We start from the raw sequence: 25,202 nt of genomic DNA, 5'->3' as shown, positions 1-25,202 counted from the left end.
TATGCAGGTATGTTTGCGTGAAATAAAAAAGCCCAAACAAGTAGCAAAGACATAAGAAAATTTTATTGAAGCATGTGTTCCACCAGGAGAGCGAGGACTCAGTTTTCCTGCTCTGTGTTCTATAACATCAAAATCTATATTAAAAACAATAAAACTTCCCCTGCATAGGCACAAATACTGCACTGCTTTTAACCGAAATAAATTATATCAAAGATACTCCATTACACAGTGTGGGTAAACAACTGAATGTTTAAAACAAGATAAAAGAAAGCAGTTAAAATTTGTTGGAGCTCAGGTTAAGTGAATAAATCCCTCTGGAGCTAGTTTAAACTCCATAAACACTTTATTAAGAACATCATCAATACACTAATTTCCAACATTCACTTTAATTTTTACAGAATTATGTTCAGATATAAACATGTGTTTAGTTAAACTGTAATACAGTGGGAGTAAAAATCAAAACAAGCAAATTGCTGCACAACAGCGAAGGACCTCCCACACAATGTTTTCCCAAACATTTCCTTCAGATTTACTTGCATTTAACTTAAACATTTCTGTATTCAAACAGATCAGTGTTTCACAATACTTTTCTTCCATCTGGTCTTGAAAACTAAGGATGTTTTGTCTGTAACATATTGGATCCACGAGGATTTGGGCTGTGAAGGGTTTCTGTCTCTGCAGTTTCAGTTGATTAACTCTTAGTCCCCTCCTTGGCAGCATATAGCGCTCGTAACGTCTGTGCCACTTTGTTTGTAAGCTTCTGTCCGCTCGTCAAGGAAATTTTCTTGTAAATAATTTCTGACTCCTTGATGGTGCCAACGCAAGGCACCTTTTTGCGACCATCCCGTTTCTTTGCTTCAGCCCAGGGTCCAGAGTAAGACCCAGTCATCCAGTGTATATTGTAGCCAGATTTGGTCTTCTGGATGACCCTGGCAATCTGTGGTCTGTCTTTGTATTTGGGACAGCAGATGGCAATTACATCCATGACCTCCACTGTCTCATTCATGTGACCTGAATCCTCTGCAGAATCCCCGCCTTTCCTTGGTTTCCTCTGTAGATATATATAAAAAAAAAAGATGTTAGTGTGTTCAACACAGAGGTTTTATAGACTTTTTCCCATTAGGGTCAAATGTAAACAGGAGCTGCTGTAGTTATGCCAGCCAAATTAATCTGCTCTCTATAAAAATGAAGACAAGCTGACAATCTAAAAAAAAAACATTATGGTCTTAATACCCTAGAGGTTAGAGGCAATAAAAAGTAATTAAACTAGCATTAAGTATTTTATTCTCTCTTTCTTATTAACCCTAGTTGAGTGTACTGTGCATTTTGGTGAAATCTATTTTCTTGAGTTTCAGGATGTTATGTCTACTGTGTACTTAATGTAAATGACCTCGCCAGTGTCCAGTGTCTAGAGTTTTCTAAGCAAAAATAGTTTTCTTAAAGAAATATTCACCTGAAAATCCTATGGATAATCCCCACCCCATATTTAAGCAGTTTCAAATTCTTACTGCAGGTGGATCTTCATCTTCACTCTCCTCATCATCTGTTTCCAGTAAAGCAGTGTGGTTATTGTGGTTGTGGTTTTGGAGTTTTGGGCCCTTTAACAGGGAATTAATGGCTTTGTTTCTAGCATTGGCATTTGCTTCACCTTCCTCATCCTCTTCATCACGATCCAAGTGCTCCATCAGTACCTTGAACTAAGAGTCAAAAAGCAGTACAACTTCAGTTAGTACCTTTAGTTAGGACAAATAGAGCAATAGGCTATTTGTGATGTATAAAAAAAAAAAACTTTGCAAACATATTAATCACGGAAGTAAGTGTGAGGTAGAAAGTATTTTTAAGCTGTCAAGACAGCAGTCAACAACTGCCAGGGTTTGCATTTGTATTTACAGACAACCTAAATCTTGACATACAGTATGATTATCTGAACATGAAATTCTAAAACATACTTCATACAACAAATTTTAAACATTCTAAATGCACGCTACTGGACACTTGCATCCAAATACTGTTTCACAATGTTCCTCTTGGTCTCGTAGCTGAGGTCCTTGTTGGATAGATTACTCTTCAGATAGTCCAGTGTCTGACGAGGATTGAAGTGCACTTTAGATTTCCTGTTCACTGCTTTGTCATACACTTTGGCAGATTCCGTTGGAGAATATTTCTGAATTTTGCTGTAATGCAAACAAAATGTTAAGCTGAGCTTGTGTCCTGTGAGCAACTGCAGTACTAAGGAAAGTTCATTAAAGATTTTTTCAACGATGCGGCCTACCTGTCTGAAAAGCCATACAGATTCTTCAGATGTTGTTTAAGCATCAAAAGCAGAAGAATACCCTGTGAAGCACTGGCAAAGTCCAGCAGAGGGTTTGGGTTTTCAGGTAGACGGTCCATCACAGCATCTTCATCTTCCAGGTCAGAATCAGAATCAGAGACTACAGATTTCTTTTGCCTGTGGTGTATCTCATCATCCTCATCGCTGCTGCTGGATTTGCTACTGCTCTGTTCATCATCATTGTATTCATCAACATCATCATCATCGTCCGAGCTGTATTTCCTTTGCAGAGGCAGCTTCTTCTTTTTCTTCTTCTTCTTCTTTTTCACCTTCATCTTCTTTTCCTGTGGTACAGGCTCTTTCTGTAAAGACTACAAAGACAGCATGAATATTCAAACACAGGATAAATATATATAGTGGACACAACAGGCTTGGATTTTCATGTTATAATGTTATAAATTAGATACACATTATAGCTCACCTCCTTGAAAGACTGCAGAAGGTTGCTACCAGATACAGAAAGAGTAATATCTATATGGTGCATGATGAAAAGAGGCTCCTCTTGGGTCTGGTATGGGAAACAAGCCAAGTTGTCTGCTATGAACAGCAGCATGTTCACCTCTATTTTCTGTTGGGGACATTGCAAGTGTCCATTATTCTAATAAACTGTTAATTATTTGTCCCTATTGCAAAAGGATATTCTATAAATTAAGGGCAAAACTTTTTGAAAAAAAAACAACTTTTTTTTTTGAAAAATTGATTCAAAGACCTTTTGGACCAAAAGTCTGAGGGTATGATAAGGTGTGACTTGCTTTATAAGAAACAGTGAAACTGTCAGTTGGATGAATGGGTAGTTGAATAAACATAAACCAACAAAACAACTGACCCAAGGAACAGACAAACTTACAGAGCTATCATCAAATAGATTGAGCAGGGAAATGAGGAAAGCCCTTCTGTGTTGTCGGTTCCCACGAACCATGGTGTAGAGGTGAGAGCAGAGGGCCGAATCCGAGTCCTCACGACGAAAACCTCGGACAGACCCTTTGGATCCATTTATGGCCTGCTGCACTTGATAAGACATTTTCAGCCCTGCAACAGCCTTCATCTGTAAATATACAGTGATACAACTCAGCATGTAAAATGCTAATGTTTGACATCCATCCAATTAAATACAATGTTTTAAAGCCTACACTTTTTATACATTAAACCTTTATGTATTAGAAGTCGAGGCTGTAAAGTTGAGCTACAACGACTACACCTGTCATACATATGCATTAAAAAAAAAAAAAAAACAAACAATATATGTCATACATACATTTTCTTTTCTTGTAAAATTCACTTTGTAGCCTAAAACATGTTCTTTTCTCCTTTCATTCCAGATCTACACTTCTCCTGCAGCCACTGTTAAAACAGATTCACACCTTTTGTGATGATCATAAATTAACATGCCACTCACATGGATGAATCCTGAGTATTTCTTGTCAATCTCTACCAGCTGTTGATCAGCCTTGTTCTTCATGGTTGGCTCAGGATCTGTTCCCATGGCAATTAAGTAGGGCACGCACTAAAAAACAGTTGTTCCCAGTCTGTGAACAGCTCATGATGCATGCAAGGTAAAAAGTGGTCATTATGTAATGAACAATGTCTCAAACTAGTTTATAAAATGCATGTATGTACATTTAGATCTTGGTCCTCGTCCAAGTAAGCTCTAGTTAGACTGGGAATATACCTGCACAGGATGGATGAGGCCCTGGCTCAGAGTCAGTGTAATGACACTCAGGGCAAAGTGCCGAACAGTAGACTGAGAGTGAAAGAATGACTCCAGCACCTGCTTCAGGTAAATCTGCATTATAGAGCTACTCATGCCTGATGAGATGTCCCCCATTTCTTTCAGATCCTCCTGCTTGGCTTGCTTATTCCCTTTACAAAAAAACAAAACAAAAAACATCAATTAAATATAGATTACCATGGTGGACATACAGTAAAAATTTCAGTTAAAAGAGAACAACAGGTTGATCTGTTAACTCACATTCGCGATCAGCCTCCTGCATTCGAGAGTCCTCCTCCTGCAGGTATGTTTGCAGGTTTTTAAGCACCTGGATCTTCCGACTGACCAGACTGTTCTCATCTGAGAGGATACTGTTATACAGAACCTTCACATCTTGCACAAACATGAGCTCTGGGTGCCCGATGAACTGGAAGCCTTGAGATATTAGAAATATTTTAAACAGAGATGTTATTACTGAAGAAACCACAGACACAGGCAACTAAAAGACCACTATGACAGTAAAAGCAAAGTCTTAATATCATGTATAATGCTAACATGTGATGTATAATACCTAGACCTATAGTGGCCTTGATCTGGACCTCCTCATCTTCATGATTGGTGAAATACAGCAGAAGCTCCAATACTTTGTCCTTAATAACAATCTAAAGTACACAAGTGGAGAAAGCTAGAGTCATTCACCAAAACAGGCAACTCCGCATTTGAGCAGGATAAGGATTTGTACCTTGTTACCACCCTTAAACTCTTCTTGGTCAAAATCAAAGTGTCGACAGAGAGCTCCCACAGTAAACAGTGAGCGCAGTAGAGTGGGTTTGTTAGCAACCAGAGTGGAACTAGTGGGGTCCTCTTGGTGCTGAGTCTTAAGTTTTGCAAGAGCTCCTATAAAAAAAGAAAAAAGGAAAAAAAAAATCACACAAGTGAAGTAAAAACTAGAAGAAACAATTACTCAGTTTTGTCTTTGTAAATATGGCCAATAATATGTTTTTATCGCATCATTGATTGCTTTTACTTATTTGCATGTGGAATGACATAATGAGTATGAGCTTGCTGTAAACTGAAATTAAATTTTCCTGCCTTTTCAAATTTGAAGGAAAAAGAAAATTCTTTTAAAACTGTTACAATATGTAATCCTTACCATAATAACGATTAAAACAAGCCCAAATAAATCTGTAGTTGTGTGTGACCTTGTTCACAATAGCACCAAGACAGCTCACACAATGCTGTACAACCTGGAAATTAAATACAACAAGTTATATTATGACACTGTATGTTCAGAAGCATTTGTGAAAGCTACAGCATAAACGTGACGGACCGTCATGCCATATTTGAAGATGAGCTTCATCAGGTCTTCTTCCATGGTAGTGAGGAAAGTCTCACTTGGGTGCTCCATCAGAGGCACAACCAGCTCCAGGATCTTGGCCACATTACATATCACCATGAAGTCATTTTGAGTCTGAAATGGCAAAGACACATGACAGCGACACAATTTGAAGCCAACTGAGAAACAACTTTATTGAATGATCATGTGAGATGCTTGCAAATTCAATTGGCTACAACTAGATGGTCCGATAACCAAACTTAAATGTGGGTTTTCATTTAAGTGTTGGTGACAGTCACAACTCTCAACAAGCAGAGAGAGCAAGAAAAAAAGTTAAGTAAGTTATACTTACATTGCACTTGGTCGTCAAATACGGCTGCATAGTCATGGCATGTTTGACCATTAACCGTGCTCTGATCTTGCTAAACAAGTAGAGTGTGGTGATGCATGCTACCAGCCGATCTGAGGTAACCAATTTATCCTCACAGTCTTTAACACAAACATAAAAATATTGACATTTGTCACAGAACAAAAAAAGTTTACACATCAAAAATGCAATAAGATTGAATGAAAAGCACAGTATTACCTGCAAGAGACTCCTCATATTTCAGTATGTGTTCTACAAGGTTGTCCACCAACTGAACACAGGCCTTCTTGGCAGGTTTGTAGGAAGCATTCTCTTCTGACTTTAGTAGCTGAACAACAACAAACACAAGTTAGAAAAGATCATAACAATTATTAAAGCAGACAAGTTATCAAAAAAGTCCAACAAGTTAAATAACCCACATTTTGGAGAAGCTGCTCAAACCAGTCATAACCAGAATCTTTACATGCGGACACCTGGGATGAAATAAATGAGAGACCGGTTATGGCAACGTCAAACACCAGAATAGTTCTTATTTAAACGAGGGCACCAAAATCCCACAAGCCTGCAAAAGCCTGCACAGTACGCACTACATCTGTGATGTTGAGGATCTTTCTGGTCATGGCATCTTTGTCGTGACTGGGTGTGGGGGTGAACCAGAGCTTTTGGAACGTCTCATTTACCAGTTTCTGAAGAGCAAGGAAATGGACTTATCTTTAGTATATTTTAAAAGCCAAAAATTTCCACTTGTAAGCATCATTCACATAAACACAAACCTTGATCCCCTCTTCATCGTTGACTCTTCGGATCATCCTGACACACATTTCGGTGATCTTGTGGAAGTCTGGGTGTTCTAGGCAAATATCCCTCAAGATCTTAATGACCCTCTTTCTTACACTGATACCCGTGTCCTTTGCAATGACAAAATTGGTACAAGTACAGCTAAGTACAAATGTAATATGAAGAGCTTGTTATAGACAATAGATCAGTAAATTAATAAGTGAAAATGAAAAATGTTCACAAAAAAAACAGATTAACAATAAAGTTGAGCATTAAGTGCAAAATTATTGTGGTTCTTCATTTGATCTTTAGGTGGCAGCAGTGAGGATGATGATCTGACCTCAGCTGAACTTATGCACTTAAAATGAACTTTATGTTCAGACTTTAAAAAGAATGTTGACAATTGTGACTCCCATTTGTGCATTATTATTATTATATACTCACTCCTTTCTGTAAACCCCTGATAAAGTATGTGATGTTGGGACATCAACTTAAGCTCAACCTTTACAAAGGCTTTCCACACTGTGTAGCACAACGGGTTACCACAGCAAAACATGTTCCGCAATTTAATTTCCGTTTTTTTTCCCCAGTGTTTTTAACACCGGATTCCTGCTGCTACCCTCCCAATTTTTTTGGGCTCAGACCGGCACCTAGGTGGCCCTTGGTGGCTGGGCTGGGCCACACATGGCGGCCTTCTGCATCCAAACCCAATGCTCTACCAATGAGCACCAGGCCCCCTACAGTCATGTATGATACAGATTCTAATATTACTAATATATTATATAATATAATATGGGGGCGGCTATAGCTCAGTTGGTAAAGGCAGTTGCTTACGGACCACAGGGTGAGTGGTTCGATCCCCGGCCCTGGCTATATGTCGAAGTGTCCCTGGGCAAGACCCTGAACCCCTAACAGCCCATTTCCCCCCCAGCGATGCAGTGCCGGTCCAAGCCCGGTAGAAATTGGGGAGGGTTGCGTCAGGAAGGGCATCCGGCGTAAAAACTGTGCCAAATCAACATGCGGACAATGATCCGCTGTGGCGACCCCGAACACACGGGATAAGCCGAAAGGAGAGTAGTAGATTATATAATATAATATAAAAGTTGAGAGGAAAGCTTAAGAAATTACCAATATCCTTTCAATGAGCATATCATAGTACTGCTCAATGAGCTGAGGTCGACTTAGCACAAAACGCCCAAGGAGTTCCACAGCGGCTTCTCTCACACTAGTGGAGTTGTCCATGAGGCGACAATGAACCCCACGTTGCATATCCAACTGAGAAACAAATTAAATAGTATTGGAAATCAAGCACAGCTCAAGATGGCTAAACATGAAATAAGTTTTTATTTCTGTTAAAAACATTTAGTGCAATAACCATCACTCCATTGGTTGATGGCAGTAGCATGAGAGTTGTGTAGGAGCCATTTGCAGAAGGACTTACCCTTGCCAGAATACTTGGATCCACAGCCACTACTTCAGAGAGACACTTCATCGCTTTAGTTCTGACTGCAATAGCACTCTCACCCAGTACTCTCAGAATCTTTTCAGGAGTTACAAAGGGAGTCAGTGACAGACAATGTACTATGATCCCTCATTCATGTTTAGGTTAAATTAATACTCTTACCTGAGATAAATAAACATCAAAACTCTGCGCAAATGGCCTCATAGAGGCCAGATATCTGACAATCAGACAGGAGTCCTCATAGTCTACTGTGTCAGAGTTTATCCTAAAAGGAAAGTCAAGAGGACAGTTCAGTTTAGCAATTCAAAAATCAGAGCAAATACTGCAATGATCCACAGTGAAGTAGTATTTACCTCAGAGAACTAAATTGAGATGGTGAAGTCTTGATGACCTTCCGCAAGAATTTCTTTCCTGCCTCGGCTTTCTGCATAATCTCACCAGTTAAATCGACATCCCTTGAATGATGTCGACCTTTTGAGTCTTCATTGTTCTCATTTTGGGACTTCATCGCTTTTTCTGCCTCGGTCGTAATGTCCCTGAACCACTGAGCTATGTAAAACTTCCTGGCAAACTGGATAAAAGAAATACACACATGCTGGAAATTGCTGAACATTTTAGGCATTTACAAACTAGACATCTAACATAAGTACAAAGGATGGATTTTACTGCACGCAAACGCTAGGTTTCCGGTCCTTAGGAAATCAAACAGCCTAGTATGTATGAAAATTAAACACTCACTATTAGAGATGGTTCTGTGTTTACATTCCCATCTAGGTAGTCTAGCAATGCCTTCTGGAGTTGCTGGATCTCATCATTACCTGAAGTCTACAAGAAGATCAAAAAGCAAGGAAATCTCAAGGAAGCTCAACAGCATTGTTCATTTATTAGAAAGGTACGGGTGTTGTATTTTTTTTTTACCTCTCTAAGGATGCGGTCAATAGCCTTTTGATCCATCTTGCTAGTGACAGCATCTTTACGCAGGCGTGAAGCAACAGTGCCGAGGTAGTCCAGTGATGCCACCCTGAGCGCCATTTCTGTCTGCTTGTTACTGAACTGGTGCACCTGAAGCATATGGCATGGAGGAGAAATACCATAACAAACACAAACAGCAGCAATTACTGATTTTTTTTGACTGAACAGATGACAAGTGATCAAGACCTTTGCAGCGTAAGATGTTACTTACCAAGAGCCGGCCAAGTAAACTGAGCAGCAGTTCAGCTGCCGGCCATTCAGGCCTGTTGACTGTAGACAGCAGGTCATGAACAAAGTTCTCAAACAGAGGCCTGTAGTCCTCCTCTCCCTGCTTACTCCCACACCTGTCACAAACAGAACATGATAGCTTATCTCAATATAATGTTCAACATTTAGTCAACATTGAGCAAGTGAGATCAGGTACTTGGCTTGTGTGAGCAGGAACAAAAACTCACTTTTTGAGAAAAACCGACAGGAAGTTCTGAGCTGTTCTCATGGCAGTTTCATAAGAATTTGTGATAATGAAATCTTTATCCACCTAGGACAATGTATACAATAAATAAAATATGTTTTTCTCAAACAATGCTTTTTAATGGATATTATTTCCATATTAAAACTTTCGTTCCTACCTTTTTATTGTGCTCTTCCTCCTCTTCATTCTGCGAAGGAAGGTGTACCACACACTGAATGAGTTGAAGCACCAGTGCTGTGACCATCTGGATATATAGGGGTTCTCCATCTGAATCACTGCTGTTTAGCCTAAGGCAGTAGGAGCAGTTAGCATTATTAGGTCTGCAAAGTAAACCAAAGGACTAAACCATAGTTGTTTATGTCATTATGTTGTGTATTCACTCCTTATGTAGCTACCTAAAGTTCCTGAGGTTGCGTTTACTAGTAGGCAGTCTGGCGAGGGAAGTGAAGATCTCCTCAAGAATGAGCTGCCTGTGCTTCTCATAGCGAGAGAAGACCTGAGGAAGAGTAAAAAGCAAAGCACTAAACCAATATAGGCAAGTTGAGATGTACAGGATCAGATTGTAAGAGAAAGAATTGCGAAAGCATTACTAAAAGTGCATGCCATGGCAGACTTACTGCTGTAACTAGTGTGATAGCACATAACTGCAGTTCACTGACATTTTCCACAAAAAACGGTGTAATACCCAGGGTGGAAACCTAAAAAAACCCAAAGGCAGGTAAATTAGAGCTGAAGAGACACAGATTAAATAGGGTCAAGGACTATAATGACATCGAGAGTCTCACCTGAAGAATTGTTGTGTCAGTTAGCAGCTGAATCTCCAGAAGCTCTGAGATATAGCTGACAATTTCACAAACCTTGTTGTAAAGCATGAGTACCACCTTCTGTTTATGGGTGGAACTCTTTGCTCTCTTGGATTTTGAAGTATGTACTCCTCCTTTATTAACAATGATAAAGAGAAAAAACAGTCGGTGGAAACTACTTTACACATCAGCACCAAGGGTACATGATCCAGGTCATTTTAAATTGTTTCTTGATAAATGAATGCTTTAATTTGTCAAAGTAGGTGTAAATCTGTCTATAAATACCTTCTGCTGCCAACTTTTAATCAAAAGTTGATAAGCTCTTAATAGCAGTTGCTGTAGAATTTGCAACTGCTTTCAGTTCTGACTCGTATCTAAGCTATTAGCAATGGAGTTCCCACATTTGAAAGCACCAACACACAATCAGTTTTCAAGAGGAAATCGATTTACACATGAAAATGGGCTCTAAAAAACAATTTTCAAGAACAGAAAAAATAAATAAATTCTGACCTCCATGGGGATCCACTCTGTAAACCGGGTCATACTGAGGGTACAAAGAGTTTTGCAGATGAAACTTTGTGTACTGCAACACCCTCTCAATCACATCCTCTATATACACAGCCTTGGGCATGCGTGGAGATGTCATTATGTTGAGTGCAGTTAGACAGGCATCAGCAGATTTTGTCACCCTCTCCATGATAAGGTCACGCCACAACCGCTCTTCATCCATAGAGTCATTATCCTACAAATTCCCAAACCAATTAATAAAAACAAAGCTGAACTTGCCAAAAGCTCTAAAAAATAAATAAATTAATTAAAAAAAATAGTTTTATTATATAGGCATAATTTTAGGCAAATAACTCACGTGATTAATTAATGTGGAAAGTTTAACACTGTCCTGAATGTTCTTCTCAAGAATATTTAAAATTTTCACCAGTTTATCAGATGAAAGCTGTGGATTAAATAGATAATTATGATTACTTCCACAAAAATACACCTGTGAATTTCTGTAACAATGGGATAGTGCACAAACATTCTTGTCTTACCTTGTTAAAGATGCTCATAGCTTTAATCTTAGCTGAATCACTGGCTAGCTCACTCAATTGGTGCTTTCCAAGCAAGAGCTCTTGTGGTATCTCATCATCATCTATGAAAAATTTACAAAGTTATAAAAAAATTTTAAACTGAATTTCAACTCACCGCTTCAAATAAAATGTCAAAACTTTAAAAACACTTGATGTATACCTGTGTTAACAAGGTCCACATCCTCTAGGTTTTCAAGAATGTTGTCCAACCTGGCTGAAAATCTCTTAAATGTGGAGGAGTCCATCTTTTCTGTTAGCAAATGCACAGTATTACTGACAATGGGTACTTTACAAATGTATTAATATTATAAAATCTGACATTCAAGCTGTAAAACAATACCTTCTGTTGTTAGCTTGGAATCATATGGCTTCCTGCTTTTCTGTTTCTCCTTTTTCTTCAATTCTCTGGCGACTAAACATAAAGAAATCATTATTACCAACATCAATGAAATCCCTATCCACAGCTTTGGTAAACCATCAAGCACCGAATACCTAACAGAGAAAGGGTTTAGTTTCATAATCCAACTCTCCAAGGAGTTGACCTGACTATGTGTGTATGTGTTTAATTAGCAATAATCACCATCATTTATGCTTGGCGGAGGACAGCCTTCATCTGAATTATCAGGGCTCCTTTTATGGTGACGGCTATCAGACCCCCCATGAAAACCTCCACTCCGATGGTGGTCTCCAGAACTTTGTTTCCCATCGTGCTTCCATTTCTTGTACTTGTCTTTCTTGTACCTTTTCCGAGCAGCTGAAACAATAACAAAAAATACCACAAACAAAAGCACCAATTACTGCTTTTTTATAGATATATAGCTAGCTAGCTCGAAATAGATAGAGCGAGAGAGACAAAAAATTATTATGAGCCAAAATTGATTTAAATAAAAGATTATAATAGCCTGCATATCACTTGTCACCTCTTCGGCAGGTGAAATGCATGCTCAACTGGATAATGGTCTGATTGACTCTACAACCCTGAATACTTTTCAGGAGGAATGCATAGTAAACCATACTCATGCCAAATGTGGAGGCAGTGCTTTCACACATTTTCAATCCCTCTAATGTATATGTGTAAACATGGTGTTTGTCTTTTTAGGTTTCATGCTTACATTCATCATTAGTGTCATCATTATCTTCAGGTTCATCTTCTTCTTCTGAATCTACCTCAGCATACTTGGAACTCTTACTGATCACACTGTGCCTTCGCTTATTTGTCCTCTCACAAAAAGACATCTCTGTAAGCACAAAGGTGGAGTGCACTTTCATCTCTGAAAAATCTAACTTATTACACAGCTATATCAAAACTATTTATTTGGATTGATGACGGTGATAAGAATAATTTCTGAAATCGTGGCTTAAACAAAAAATTCAGAACTGGACAAAATCAAATTGCACATATCCATTTCCTACAGTTCCGCATACAAATTTAAAGATCAACATAAATTATACCTCTCATTGGTTCGTCAAAGCAGGGCCTGTTCCTGGATCTGTGTGCATTCCTGCTTTCCCTAATGATTTTTTTTACTTCATCAGTAGTAAGTTTCTCAAGGACAACAATAGGCTTAGCACCTTTGTTCAAATTCTCTATCAATGACACCCTTTCCAATCTGACCAGGGGTTTGCTCCAACTAATCAGTTCGTTTGAAACTTTGGGGTTTTTATCTGTCCCATCTCGTTTCAATTTAGGAATCACAAAGTTCTTCAGACTCCCTGATGTGCCACCCAGCAGGTATGAAGGGAACACACTTGTTTTTTTCTCAAATGAATGTTTGTTTCCAGCATGATTGTCATCCCCAGTTTTTTTCTCCTTCTTGTGTTTGGGGTTTTGAATGGTGGAACTTTCTGTCCTCTGGCGACCATCAAGGTCAGTAGATTTTCTGCTTCCATCTTGCTTCAATTTAGGACCATCAGATTTAGTATGGCCATCTGGACAGTGTCTGTTGTAGTTTTCCTTTGACATGGTGTGTTTTTTCTTTTCTCTGTCTCTATCTTTATGTCTATCTTTACCTCTGTTTATTTCTCTGTCTCTAAATCTGTCCTTTTCTTTCTCTCCATCTCTGTCCTTTTCTCTGTCTCCATCTCTGTCCCTTTCTCTGTCTCCATCTCTGTGTTTTTCTCTGTATTTGTCTTTATCTCCATTTCTTTCCTTTTCTCTATCTCTACTATCAATGTCTCTATCTCTAGTTCTTCCTTTTTCTCTCTCTTTGTCCTTATCCCTATCTCTATTCCTGGTTTTGTCTTCCCTATGTCTGGAGTTACGCTCAGCCTTGGTCATGGCTTTAGGAGTCTCAGGCTGGCTGACCTGGGATCCATGACTGTTGTGATTCTTTTCCTGTTTTTGGCGTGAGTCTAAATGCTTGTCATGCTTCTGCCGTGGTGTGTCCGGCCGTCTGTCATCTGAGTGTCCCTTGCCACTGTCAGTTTTGCCATCATGTCTGTGTTTGGATTCCCGTCGACCTTCCTGCTTCTGTTTAAGGGTTTCAGGTTGCCCATCTGCGCCAGACTTTCTGGTATGGTCAGCTTGCTGCTTGATGATCCGGGGTCTGTTTTCCACAACTTTATCTAACCTCCCCTCAGTCTCTGATGTTAGGTGCTGTATGTGGTCTTCACAGAACTTCTGTGCTTCTAAGACCACTACAGGTTGTCCTATCACTCTGCCAGCTTGCTGCAGATCAATACTGACCATTAAAGCAGGCCGACTTGCACCGTGACTTGCAATACTCGTCTTTTTGGGTGTCAACTTGATACCATTATCACCCCCTTGTACCGTAAGCGCATCACTCGCATCAGCTCCAGATTCCTGAGGATATGAGTCTTGTTTACGTTTCTTCAGTGGCTTGTCTGCAATAAAGAAACTGCAGTTTAACTTCTTAACAAAGATAAACAAGTGTGTGCAACCCAGAAGGCACAGGGCAAAAGCTAAAAATGAAGAAACGCACCTTTATCCTGGACTTCTTTAGACCAACGTTCTCTCTCATTGGCTGACTCACGTTCTACTCTTTCCAGTTCTGCAAGTGTGTCTACTTCAGCATCATCATACACAACCCCACTGACAATTCCAGTCTTACTATTTGGCTGAACAGGAGCTTGCTTACTGTTTGCCTGCTCACTGTTGTGTGACATGGGCTGGGTAGTCCTTGACAACTGATCATTATTATTACTATTAATCAAATCAGTTTCGTCGTCTGAGTTCATATGTGCCATAAGAGGAGGTTTTTCATGTGGGTCCATATCTGATACTTTTACTCGTGACAGTTTTAAAGTCAGCCTAGCAGAGTCTTTTGATGTAGAACTAATAATGTCATACAAGGCATTTTTGTTTATCTGCTCATTTTCCTCTTTACTCCTTTCTTTCTGCTTCTTTTTGCGGTCAGGAGAGGTGAGAAGCAGGTCAGGTGCTACACGTGATGGCACATGAGGAGGAGGTGACTGCATGATAAGAGGTGGTCTGGACTCTGCTGATAAAAATAAATAAACAGATTTATAAAAATTCAGAGAATAAGTCTTGAAAAAGAGAAAATTATACAGTTATTACTTCTGACTCTTTCAAATTCAGAAAATATTAATATTATTATATTTCTAAGACAGCATACTTTCTGCAGTTTTTTCACTCCCAGCAGGGGAACACACCGACTGTGGTGATTTAACTGGAAATGCAACAGCCCTCATGGAGGGGTCATTCTCCTGTTGGAACACACAACATATATCATCACATTTAACTGTCAGCATCTGCTAATGTCTAGTTCAAAATTTCTTAATTCTTTGTATTACCTCATTTTCCAGTTTGTGAGCTATGTTCATGTATTCTTCATCCGAGCCTAGTCTCACATTATGATTAAAAGAATTACTAAGCTGTCCGGCGACCTTGTTGTGATGGATATTTCTTATATCACCAACAACAACTAAAACAGAAATCAAAATAAAACAGACAGCTGTAGCCATAGCATGTTACAATAAGAGTGCCAGCTTATCAACTTACTTCATGCTTTATACATGTATATAAAGGTTATTTGTGGTAAAATCAGTTAGCTATTTGCCTGCAACCTGGTTAGTTTGTCTGACACATCTCGCAGCTTTCTAATGCCTATTGTAAGTTAAGATTACAATCAAAGTGGAAATGCATGCAGCAATAACTACAATGTACTTTTCTTGAAAACTGTGAAGTGTAAACATACAAAGATTCAAAAGCTGATTCAATCCAAACTTTTGTTGTTTTTTTCATAACTTAGAATTAGCAGACAACTAATGGCATTTTTACACAACTTCACTTTGTACTCACCTTGCTGAGTCTGTGGGTTTTGGGAATAACTGGGTGGATTGTACTGCATATAGTCCGCAGGACTCTGAGGAGTATAAGGACTAGGTATAGGGCTGTTCTGCTGGGGTACAAACCGAGTAGCTGACCCAGACTGTGGGGATGTAAAGCAGCTGAAAAGCAAGCAAGGTAAGAAGGTGGCTTGGTAGAAATACAGATGTTTGTGCTTGTTCATCATCTGACATATATATTGTCAAGATCTTACCCAGAGGGGCTTTGTGAAACTGTAGATTGCTGATAGTTTGATGTTGGACTCCCATGAACTTGATTCTGAGATATTTTATACTGCTGGATCAATGGCTGCTGTATAACACCTAAGAGAGAATTTAAAAAAGTTTGATTAGGATTATAGAAACAAGGAAGATAACTACTGGCAATTCCACACGATAAATAAATATAAGTGATTGAGATATAAAGCTGTTAATGTCTAGTTCGGAATTTCTTAATTCTTTGTATTACCTCATTTTCCAGTTTGTGAGATATATATATACACATACACACACACACACAAACACACATATACACACACACCCAGTGCAATGTTTAAATAATTTAACTGCAGTGCCTACACTTAAATAATTTAACTACACTACCAAAATGGAATAATTATATTTTGAGGCCCTACAATGGCTAAATTATTATTGTTGTATTTCCGGGTTAATTTTGTACACTTACAAATCATTCAAAAAATGAACTGCATCAACACAAAAAGCTTTTAGAGTTCAGAGCAGTGAAGGAGGAGTTTATAGCTGCAGGAAAATGGCAAGGGTTACGCAAATGTGTGTATATCCAGTCTGGTGACAAGTACACATTACCACATCTCTGAGGTAGCTTTTCACTGGATCAGACGCACATTCCTACTGCTGGCTTAAATGGCATAAATAAGAACAACATGTTTTGCTCAGACCTACTGTAGCTCAAATTTCCAAATCAGTATTGAAAGATCCTTGTTAATATATATAATATATTATAACATTCTTGATCATTGATAGTATATTATAGGATGTTAAATCACTACCACAAATGCTAGTGGTTTGTTTATTTTTTCTGACTTTTGTTTGTATTACAGTTGCCAGCTTTTCTATCTCAGCAATACACATTGTGCTTTTCTCATTTCTCTTTTTTTTTTTGCAACACATTATGAACGACAGAAAAACATGACATGTATGTGCATACTATAAACCTAAAATTACCTGAAACTGCAAGCTATTGCAACTGATAATGAAGCTAAAATATAAAACTGTTAATGGCAATCAGGAATCTCGTAATAACAAAAAAGGGGAGCTAAAAATCCTTAAAAACATTTTCATAGGATCTGTCTGTACTCAATTACTACTAACAACTACTAACAAGTACTTGTAATAAAAAAAAGAGCCATCATTTCTCATTATAATAAAGTTATAATAAAGTTCTGGAATTTTGCAGACATTTTTTGTGAATGTTAAGGCCTAAAATGCCTGATTTTGCAACAGCTTTTCTGAAACAATTGTTGAACAATTGCATGTTGCATTGTTTTTATGATGTTTAAAATTGCAAGGTCCTGCAGAATATAGGGGGACTGGTTGAATTAATTCTTGCGATCACACCATTGCTAATTACTGGAGGGACTGAATAGTGTTCACCATTGCAGAACCTACAAAGGAAATATTATTAGAAAATAGATTGATGTCAGTTTATCTCTGTGTATTGGAAGTTAAGTTAAAATTAATTATAGTTCATCTGATCCAGGAAATACTCAGGTGATAGTTTGTTACACAGGAAAACAAAGAGTAAAGCAAGGATGAGAGCATGCACTGAGCCCAATAGCAGAGTTGACAGCAACGTTGGTGTCTCCTCCTTACCACCCAAAACTTTGTACTGGTTTGGCATACTTTTGTCCCTGAAGATTTTGGGGTTCCTGGACAGCAATGTTTGTAGAAGCATTGGCATGTCACCCTCTGGATCATCATTGCCCAGGTGGTCTTTCAACTCTCTGAAAAAAGCAAACAAAAAACTCTAAACTGTCAATGTGCTCAATAGCCAATAGTCAATAGCTGACCACTGGTATAAATGGATGTGCATGATGATGCTGCATTTTTCTCTGAATCCTTTTCAATTCCTTTATGATTCCCCAACCAAACGGATGTGAGAATAATGTCTTTCCAATTCAAAACCCACCCATCTCATGTTTACAAAACTTCTGAGGTAGTTACTGACAAGCTTTCCTCTCTTGACTTGGTATTGCAGTAAGATCTGAAGGATTACTGAATCGAACTTACATGTGTTCAGTAGAGACTTGGTTAAGGCTGTGTGCCAGCTGAATTACAAGATTCTCATCCCGGCAAACCAGCAGGCTGCTGACCTCTTCAGAGATCCTTCCATTGTAGAGCAGGCTCTTAGCAGTGGTGGCAGGCAGAGGAGAAGGCAAGGGCAGCTGGTTCAACACTAAAAGCATGACAAACAATTTGATGAAAGACAAATTATGCTGGGTGGAAAATGAAAGGAAGCAGCCAATCCAAATATTCCCACTCGATGTAGTAATGACAAATAGCAATGAGTGTTCCTTGTTTTTGACAATGTACATCTTGCACTTACAGTCTGTTAGGCTAGCAATTCCAGCGAGAGTAGTGATGGGGACATGAGGCATATCACCATTCATGCTGAAGATGAGGTCAATGGTCGTGTCAATGCACAGGCTGCTCAATGTCACCAATCTCTTTCTACACCTCACATCTCCGAAACACTGCAAAGACAAAACGACTGGCAACATACACTTACAAAATTGTCATTGTCAATAATGTCCCAGTTAAAGGTATTTAACTTAGGAAAAGGCCAAAGGTTTTTTCATGCATGTATTAGTGTGCTTCTTCTGGGCTGGGGTATTCAGACTGTGTTGGCTCATTATTACAGTGTCAACATAGCTGCACCACAGGCACAGGGAGATTATACACCCCAATAGCAAACCTGGGCAGGTCTTTACAGGTTATTTCTTTAAAAACAGCTTCTGACATCGTCCAGATGATTCTGGTGTGCAAGCCATCTTGTCACTTTACTTCTATAAAGCACAAACACCTTCATAGTGTGCTTAGTTGTTGCTCTGGTTTTTCATGGCTGAAGAAACAGACAGCAATTTGAGCCAGTGTCAGAGCAGTGTCGTGCACAGCAAGTGCCCTCGAGTGGAGACAAATCTTCATATAATTAGTGATTAAAAGTTACCTCGAGTCTGTTTCCCAGTGTGCGTCAGTGTTTCTAGTCACTAAAGTTAGCTGGTCTCCTTTTAACGTTCCTTTAACGCATTTGTAATGTAGTATACAAAATCAAAAGGGAGTTTCTAAAACACAGTAGCTTTCGATCTGAAATTCTTTCTTTTGTTGTTGTCAGATAAGGTTTCCGGGGCTGTCCAAACCATAACAGCGACATTAGCTCATCTCAACTGGACGTGAAGTGTTCGTATTTTACTCAGTGGTGGTCATTTTAGCGTTATGGCTACTTACTAAAAGGGCGAGCAAGATGACGGCGTATGTGAAAGTGACTAAAATCAACTCGGGGTTAGCCAGCTAGCATCAACTGGAGATGCGGCTAACGTATGCTAACTGGCTAGGTGTATCTGTAACTTGTCTAAGCTAGCATGGCCGGGAGGGCATCAAACCCAGTTAGCCGCGGGTTATCGACTCTGTATCGCTGTTTATGTCGTACAGTCAGTGCACGGGTTTAGATTTCCACCTCTAACTTGCTCTGGCCTTTATCGGCGCATCCCTAGCTCACAGAGTGTACCTCGGACTTTCCTTAGGAAGCGTAACCCCGACCCGACGCCAGGGAGGCAGGGGTACAAAGCAAAGACCCCATCACACATCAGAATTGTCCCCTTGGCTGATCCCGCTAACGTTTCCCAGCTGCTGCCCAATGTATTTGACAAAGCGGAAACACTCGGGAAGGTAAACCATATGTCTGAAAAGAGGTTGGTATTGTTGAATCTGGCTTATTTACCTCTGGATGTGATGAGAAAGAGAAGTGGTTTTGGTGGAGGAGGGGGAGGAGCAGAAGTAGGATGGCAGCTGGAGCTGGAGAAGAGTCTCTAGCTCCCTCTCCGTCCCACTGTTCAAACAGCTTCTCCAATTAGCTAGCACAACGGCAGCAATCCTCCATGGGAGGACTGGGGCTTTTCTTCTTTCTCACGGCGAACATGTCTGCTGGGAGGGAAGGACTTCCCATCATGCGACTATCTTGTTATTTATTCAGACGCCTGATGTTATCTCTGCGGCCACCGGTTTATTTCTTTTGGGAACAGACAAACGGGGGATGCACAGTCGACCCCTCTCTCCCTTTCAAAATGCCGACCGGAAGAATCGTCAATAGGAATCATTGCCTTAACCAGTGAAGAGCCAGCTACCGTGTCCCAGATCCAAATCCCGTGAGGACCTCCTGCATCCTTGACAGATTTCTCGGTGGTGGCGGTTTGCGAATAGCAGTGTATATATATATATATATATACATATATATGTGTATGTGTATATACATATATACATAGAATCAAATAATAGTATGAGTTTTCTTAAGTTTTAAAATGGTAAGGCCCTATATGATATTTACGTCTGGTGTTTTAAACATTAGAACTAAAATTCACTGTCTTTTCCAATTAACGGGAAGGCCTGGAAACATAACAATAATACGTTTTTTTCTGAATAGGAATAATTTGCTTTCTCTTTTTTTCTAATTTCATTTTGCCTATTCAGCTGAGAGGCCGTGGAGACTTGTTATCAAAACAAACACATGAACAATCAGCCAATCAGCTGACGGCTCGTCCAGTTAAATCAAGCAAGCCTTGTCAAAAGCTGCTAAATTCGCCCTCTTCTTAGGTTTTCTCACGTGGTCCAAACTATTCAGGAATGTAGCATAGATGTGAAGATCTTTGAAGGGCTACTGCAAACATTAACAAATCTAGAAGCTGTGAGTAAAGGAATAAACTTAAATTTGAGGTGTATGGATAGACTCAGTTTCGTGCACAGGTTTAGGTCTCCCTCTTGTGGATAAAAAATGTTTTGCAAACCAACTTTTTACTGTCTGTTGTCTTTTTGTGTCAATCATAAATAATAAGAGTCAAATTTAAAAAAGATGAAATTTAAAAACACAACAACAAACTTTTATGGTCAAAAATGACTTTTGAAAGAATTCTATCATCAAAGATCAATGGAATGACTTAAAACACACCAAATCCAAAAATTGATTTACTGAGGAAAAAGTCACCGTATCCTTCCCTCCACTGAAACAAAGTGAAAGCTTTCATTGGTTCATGTTGATCACATCTTGTAGACACATTGATTTCTTAAATGTACTTATTTTTATGAAGTGAGTTCACACTACAGAAAAGAAACAACTAAATACTACATTAATAAATATACAATTCAAATAGCCAGCAAGAGTATGCCTACACTTGCAATGTTGATTTGTGTTTTGTTTGTTTCAAAGACAACATGATTGACAAATTTTATAACATAGCCAAAAATATTTAAAATTGAATTCTATATTCCATTATTTTTGATTTTTTATCATTATAATTTTTTTGTCCATATCAGAAGAAAGTGCGCTACCTAAAATGTCTGATCATAAAATGTGTGATGAGGAATTTATTTGTCAGCTGTCGCCACTTTAAGTTTTAATGTTTTCATTCTCAATCCTCTCAGGATGAGACGTCCACCTCCTTGTAACTCCACCTGTGACAGGGGCGGGACCGGGGGGGGGCAATCTAATTGGACAACCCCTGCCAGAGAGAACAGGTGAAACATACCTGTTGTACTACTTTCAGCACAAGGACATAAAGAGATGTTTTATTGTTATGTATATTTAAGGTGCTTTCATATATTACAATAGAAGTTTGTAGCAAGCCGATTATCCCTGCAAAGCATGGATTTTTACATCTACCCAACTGTTTATTAGTGACTTTTTTTATTTGAGTATTTGAGGTTAAAATGGTTGCTAAATTACATATTTGACATTTCTGATGCTGGAAAAACACAGTATTAGCCTATTAATATACAGTTTATTATTTCCAAATGGTTTTAAAATTGGGGTTTAAATTCTCACCCTATTTTGAGTGCTACAGTCTGCCCACCCAAATAAAACACTTGTAGATCCACCCCTGACCTGGAACACCAAATGTCAGCAGACTTTTTGATTTTGTGGCCTAATACCCAATGTTTTTAAAGGCTGAGCTTGTTAGTTTCTGTCACCGCATTTTGCATATAATAATGCAATAATAATAATAATTTTGCGTTAAACTCATCTATATTTTTTTTTACATAGACACTGTATAATGCATTACAGGTAAAATTAGGAGATTCACAGAGAGAGTTTTGCATTTGTTTGGAACAAAATATAAAATTTTGCATCTTTTTTCTGATATGTGGGAAATAAAATGTCCACTACCTCAATCTGTTAAGTGCAACATCATATCTATAACACACAGATACACAACACACGCAAATTTCATATGATGCTGGTTGTTTCAGGAGTGGATAACGTTTCGTTCAGGACCGCAGGGTTTCACGGTAATTATGCCGCTTCAATGGATTTAACCATGAGCCTCTAACCCGTGACCGTCATGAGGGTTTTCTGCCCCTCACTGCTCTCAGGCACACTGAGGCAAGATATTTGAGGAGTGAAATTGCACAGAGCTCAGAGAACCACGTCTTTTTTGAGAAACCACCCAACTAGAGGGACCCTGCAAGCAAATTATCCAGTTTGGTAAGATTGTGGTCTGTCTTTGTTCTGTACCAGTAGCCCAATTATAGGGCTACTGTATAATTGTTTGTGTTGTGCAAAGAGTTAGTCTACTTTTAAAAAGTCAAACTTTATTTTGATCTGAACTGTAAATTGCCTGCTTATACCTGATTAGATAGGACATATACTTTAGTATGCTGCCTATACTGTAGCATCAGTTTATTTTCTATGCCAGAGGTGAGGCACAATTAGGATGTCTATAATTGAGGAAACATACTGCTAATTAGAATGGATCCGATTTTATTGTTTTACAACCTGCTGATTCTTACATTACCCTCATGACACAGGTCTTTCTACATAAAAGTGCTTGCAAACACCTGTTGTGAAATTATTAGTTTTCAGCTATTTCCTAAAAAAAACCTCATGGATTCAGATCAGCCAGTTTTTCTAAGAATTTTTCAGTCTACCTTAACCTAGGCGAGAGAGAGTATGTCAGTACAACCCGAGCCATTTAGTGCTGCTAATGTCTAATGGCTCGTAAAAAGCTAAATTCCAGGAGTACGGTTATATTATGCAGAGATACGAGAAAATGGCTACAAAAAGTACAAACGTTACTCCAAAAACATTGCTGATTGATGAATGTATAAGTGGCTCTTTAAAAGCCTGCAATATAGTGAGAATATACTTATGGCCAGTCAATAATTTTATTATAATATTATTCTCTATTAACTTTCAGTTTGATGCGGTGTAATCGCACTGACGGGATGCCTCGTGGCGACTTCAACATTTATTTTGCCAGCAGCAGGCGCGGATTCGTCAGAGCTGAGGAGTATGTGTGTTTATTTTATTTTAAAATCTAAAATGAAAATTAGACTCATCACACCTGTACATCCACTCCACTGTCTTGGTTTTTCCATAGAGCTTCTGGTATTCTGACATCTTGAGCCTGAACTGTATATTGTGCAAAATATAAAGCTACGAATTTACTTAGGATGTCTCTATGAATGCAGGGCAGTGGGCATAGCTCTGCTGGTGGTCATCCTGGCAGCTCTTCTCATCTTGGGCTGCTGGTACTTTAAGAAAAGGAGTGGCTACAAAATACTCAGGGTGAGGCCATAATTAATCTTAACACTAAATACTTAAAGGGAAGTTATTATAACTATCAAAAGCAGGAAATATGAATACACTTTCATGTGTATTTTTATGCTATAAGATATGTAAAATTATTTTAACATTTTTATGGGTCAGTCAAACATGGCACATGAAAAGGAAAATAGTGCATTCATCTGATTTACAATCTTTTTCAATAAAGTTAAATGTTCTCACTAAGCTTTCTCCTAGTTCATCAGCCTCTCCTTTCTCAGTGTTCTGTAATTATACATCTTTATCTCCACTTCAGAACGTAAGATCAGGGTCACCAGCTTACTCAGGAGGACAGTACTCTGAGGCAGGACCTTCAGCAGATAACAAGATGGCTCTCACTGACTTTGGAAGCTTCCAACCTGTGGTAAGAAACAGGCAGTTATGCATGACTGCCTGAGCTACTCCTCCATTATACCGTCACTCACGTCATTTTAATGTCAAGAAAAGAATCCTAAAAGCAATTAGTTAGTTAGTTAGTTAAACAGAGAGAAAGAACTTTTTTTTTTCCCCATTAGCAATCAATTCTTAACAAGAGACTAAAGGTCTGTACAAGTCAAAGTAAGTAACAGAGCACCCTTGTTTATTCCAAAAACTCCGGGCTCTGAACACCATGTTGAGCACATGAAGCTCATGCAGTGGAAGCCTGAGGGGGGGATTATTATGTCAGCAGACTGGGGGTAGGCATTAAAATGTTAATTCCCAAGGGAGGTATGTGTAGCTGTTTGAAATGAAGAGAAGAAATTAGTTTAGCATATGAGGTATAACACATCACAGAGTTGCAAAAGAACAGTGTCTTGTAATAATTCCCTCTGCCACAGTTTCATCAATTTGGAACCTACAATTTAAGCCATAAAACTATGAATGTTTAAGTATCTAAAATCTTAGAAGAAAATGCTAAATTCTACACTGCAAGTAATTTATATAAGTTCAACTTGGAAACCTAAACTTCTTTGCTGTGTTGGAAAATGAAATTTAATGAACTGAATGAGGATGTTTATTAAACACCATTTTAAGAAAAAAAACAAATTTAGCATTCAGTGCATTTATTGCAAATATCTTTCCTTCGTTTCGTACATATAAATACAGCTCAACCTCTGAGGCTGCTGCCAGTGATTATATTGAATTTTAAGTTATAGGTATAGCACTAACCTTCTTCATGGTTAGCATACTGATATTATGAAACAATTTTTTTCAATATGTATAATGAATTGGTACTTCAAAATAAAAGTACAAAGTACAGTCTGAAGTTTTCTGTCAAACTTTCAGCAGTTTATTCATTGAACTTATCACTTAAAGTCAAAATACCTTAAGTCAGAAAACTATAGGTTTACATGTTTTAAAATTTTGAATTTACATATATAGAGTTAATGAAAAAAAGCTTAGTTAACTCCACATTTCATGTGTATATTTGTAAAATGTAAAATTATGAATTGATTTGGCAGAGTAATAATCATTTTTTACGTGAACAAAAGGATAGAAAAAAAAAATTAATCCTGTAAGAGTGTGGAAGTATGTTTTTTCAAATATTTCAGCTGTAAGATTTATATTTGTTCCATTTTTCTCCAGATACCCAATGCTCCTCCAGCCTATGAAAAGATTTCCTCAGGGCCACTTCCTCCTCCCTATTCCCCCTGAAGGACTTCTGGAGAGATGTCTCAAGAATAAAGGATAATACTGGAGCCAAACTCTTGTCTGATGAAATAAGATACTGTATAATCTGATTTCACTGTC

General features: G+C 38.5%; 2 protein-coding genes across 9 annotated transcripts; one reads left to right on the top strand and one right to left on the bottom strand.

The window, feature by feature from the left end:
• Positions 1-45: 45 nt before the first annotated feature.
• Positions 46-19,942, bottom strand: LOC137103233 (nipped-B-like protein B). Of its 8 annotated transcripts, none has more exons than XM_067483352.1 (47): positions 19,599-19,942; positions 18,207-18,354; positions 17,891-18,056; positions 17,474-17,604; positions 15,838-15,946; positions 15,597-15,745; positions 15,089-15,219; positions 14,911-15,001; positions 14,257-14,775; positions 12,767-14,158; positions 12,427-12,552; positions 11,895-12,068; positions 11,655-11,726; positions 11,475-11,564; positions 11,276-11,376; positions 11,095-11,181; positions 10,740-10,971; positions 10,212-10,363; positions 10,044-10,124; positions 9,822-9,922; positions 9,584-9,713; positions 9,410-9,492; positions 9,166-9,298; positions 8,901-9,044; positions 8,721-8,807; positions 8,336-8,553; positions 8,145-8,247; positions 7,962-8,060; positions 7,649-7,795; positions 6,517-6,651; positions 6,331-6,429; positions 6,163-6,216; positions 5,963-6,071; positions 5,729-5,865; positions 5,371-5,511; positions 5,194-5,287; positions 4,783-4,937; positions 4,612-4,702; positions 4,302-4,475; positions 4,002-4,192; positions 3,729-3,836; positions 3,180-3,377; positions 2,754-2,900; positions 2,273-2,643; positions 2,000-2,174; positions 1,509-1,697; positions 46-1,051 (listed from the first exon to the last, which is right to left on the bottom strand). In XM_067483352.1, exons 2-47 carry the CDS (start codon positions 18,268-18,270, stop codon positions 692-694), a joined length of 8,040 nt encoding a protein of 2,679 aa, XP_067339453.1. In that variant the 5' UTR covers positions 18,271-18,354; positions 19,599-19,942; the 3' UTR covers positions 46-691. The 8 variants fall into 8 exon arrangements, 7 of the variants coding, with proteins under 7 accessions (XP_067339453.1, XP_067339454.1, XP_067339449.1 ...); XM_067483353.1 differs by lacking the exon at positions 19,599-19,942 and adding an exon at positions 19,386-19,592; XM_067483348.1 differs by lacking the exon at positions 19,599-19,942 and having other exon boundaries at positions 18,207-19,592.
• Positions 19,943-22,110: 2,168 nt separating this feature from the next.
• On the top strand, positions 22,111-25,156 carry mlana (melan-A). Its single transcript, XM_067483357.1, has 5 exons — positions 22,111-22,352; positions 23,065-23,157; positions 23,339-23,435; positions 23,728-23,835; positions 25,038-25,156. The coding sequence occupies exons 2-5, from the start codon at positions 23,069-23,071 to the stop codon at positions 25,104-25,106; spliced, it is 363 nt and encodes a 120-aa protein (XP_067339458.1). The 5' UTR covers positions 22,111-22,352; positions 23,065-23,068; the 3' UTR covers positions 25,107-25,156.
• Positions 25,157-25,202: the final 46 nt, after the last annotated feature.

Source organism: Channa argus, chromosome 18, assembly GCF_033026475.1.
Source record: "Channa argus isolate prfri chromosome 18, Channa argus male v1.0, whole genome shotgun sequence".
Classification (NCBI taxonomy): Eukaryota; Metazoa; Chordata; class Actinopteri; order Anabantiformes; family Channidae; genus Channa; species Channa argus.
The sequence above is the reverse complement of the archived record's forward strand: the minus strand, read 5'-3'. Positions and strand labels throughout refer to the sequence as shown.

Excerpts from the sequence above, each read along its gene's own strand:
- LOC137103233 (XM_067483348.1), bottom strand. The coding sequence starts at position 18,381 with ATGTTGCCAGTCGTTTTGTCTTTGCAGTGTTTCGGAGATGTGAGGTGT. Across the intron at positions 11,377-11,474 it reads TGTGGACCTTGTTAACACAG|ATGATGATGAGATACCACAA; the intron begins GTATACATCAAG and ends AATTTTTCATAG. Across the intron at positions 9,923-10,043 it reads CTATCACACTAGTTACAGCA|GTCTTCTCTCGCTATGAGAA; the intron begins GTAAGTCTGCCA and ends ACTCTTCCTCAG.
- mlana (XM_067483357.1), top strand. The coding sequence starts at position 23,069 with ATGCGGTGTAATCGCACTGACGGGATGCCTCGTGGCGACTTCAACATT. Across the intron at positions 23,436-23,727 it reads GTGGCTACAAAATACTCAGG|AACGTAAGATCAGGGTCACC; the intron begins GTGAGGCCATAA and ends TCTCCACTTCAG. Across the intron at positions 23,836-25,037 it reads TTGGAAGCTTCCAACCTGTG|ATACCCAATGCTCCTCCAGC; the intron begins GTAAGAAACAGG and ends ATTTTTCTCCAG.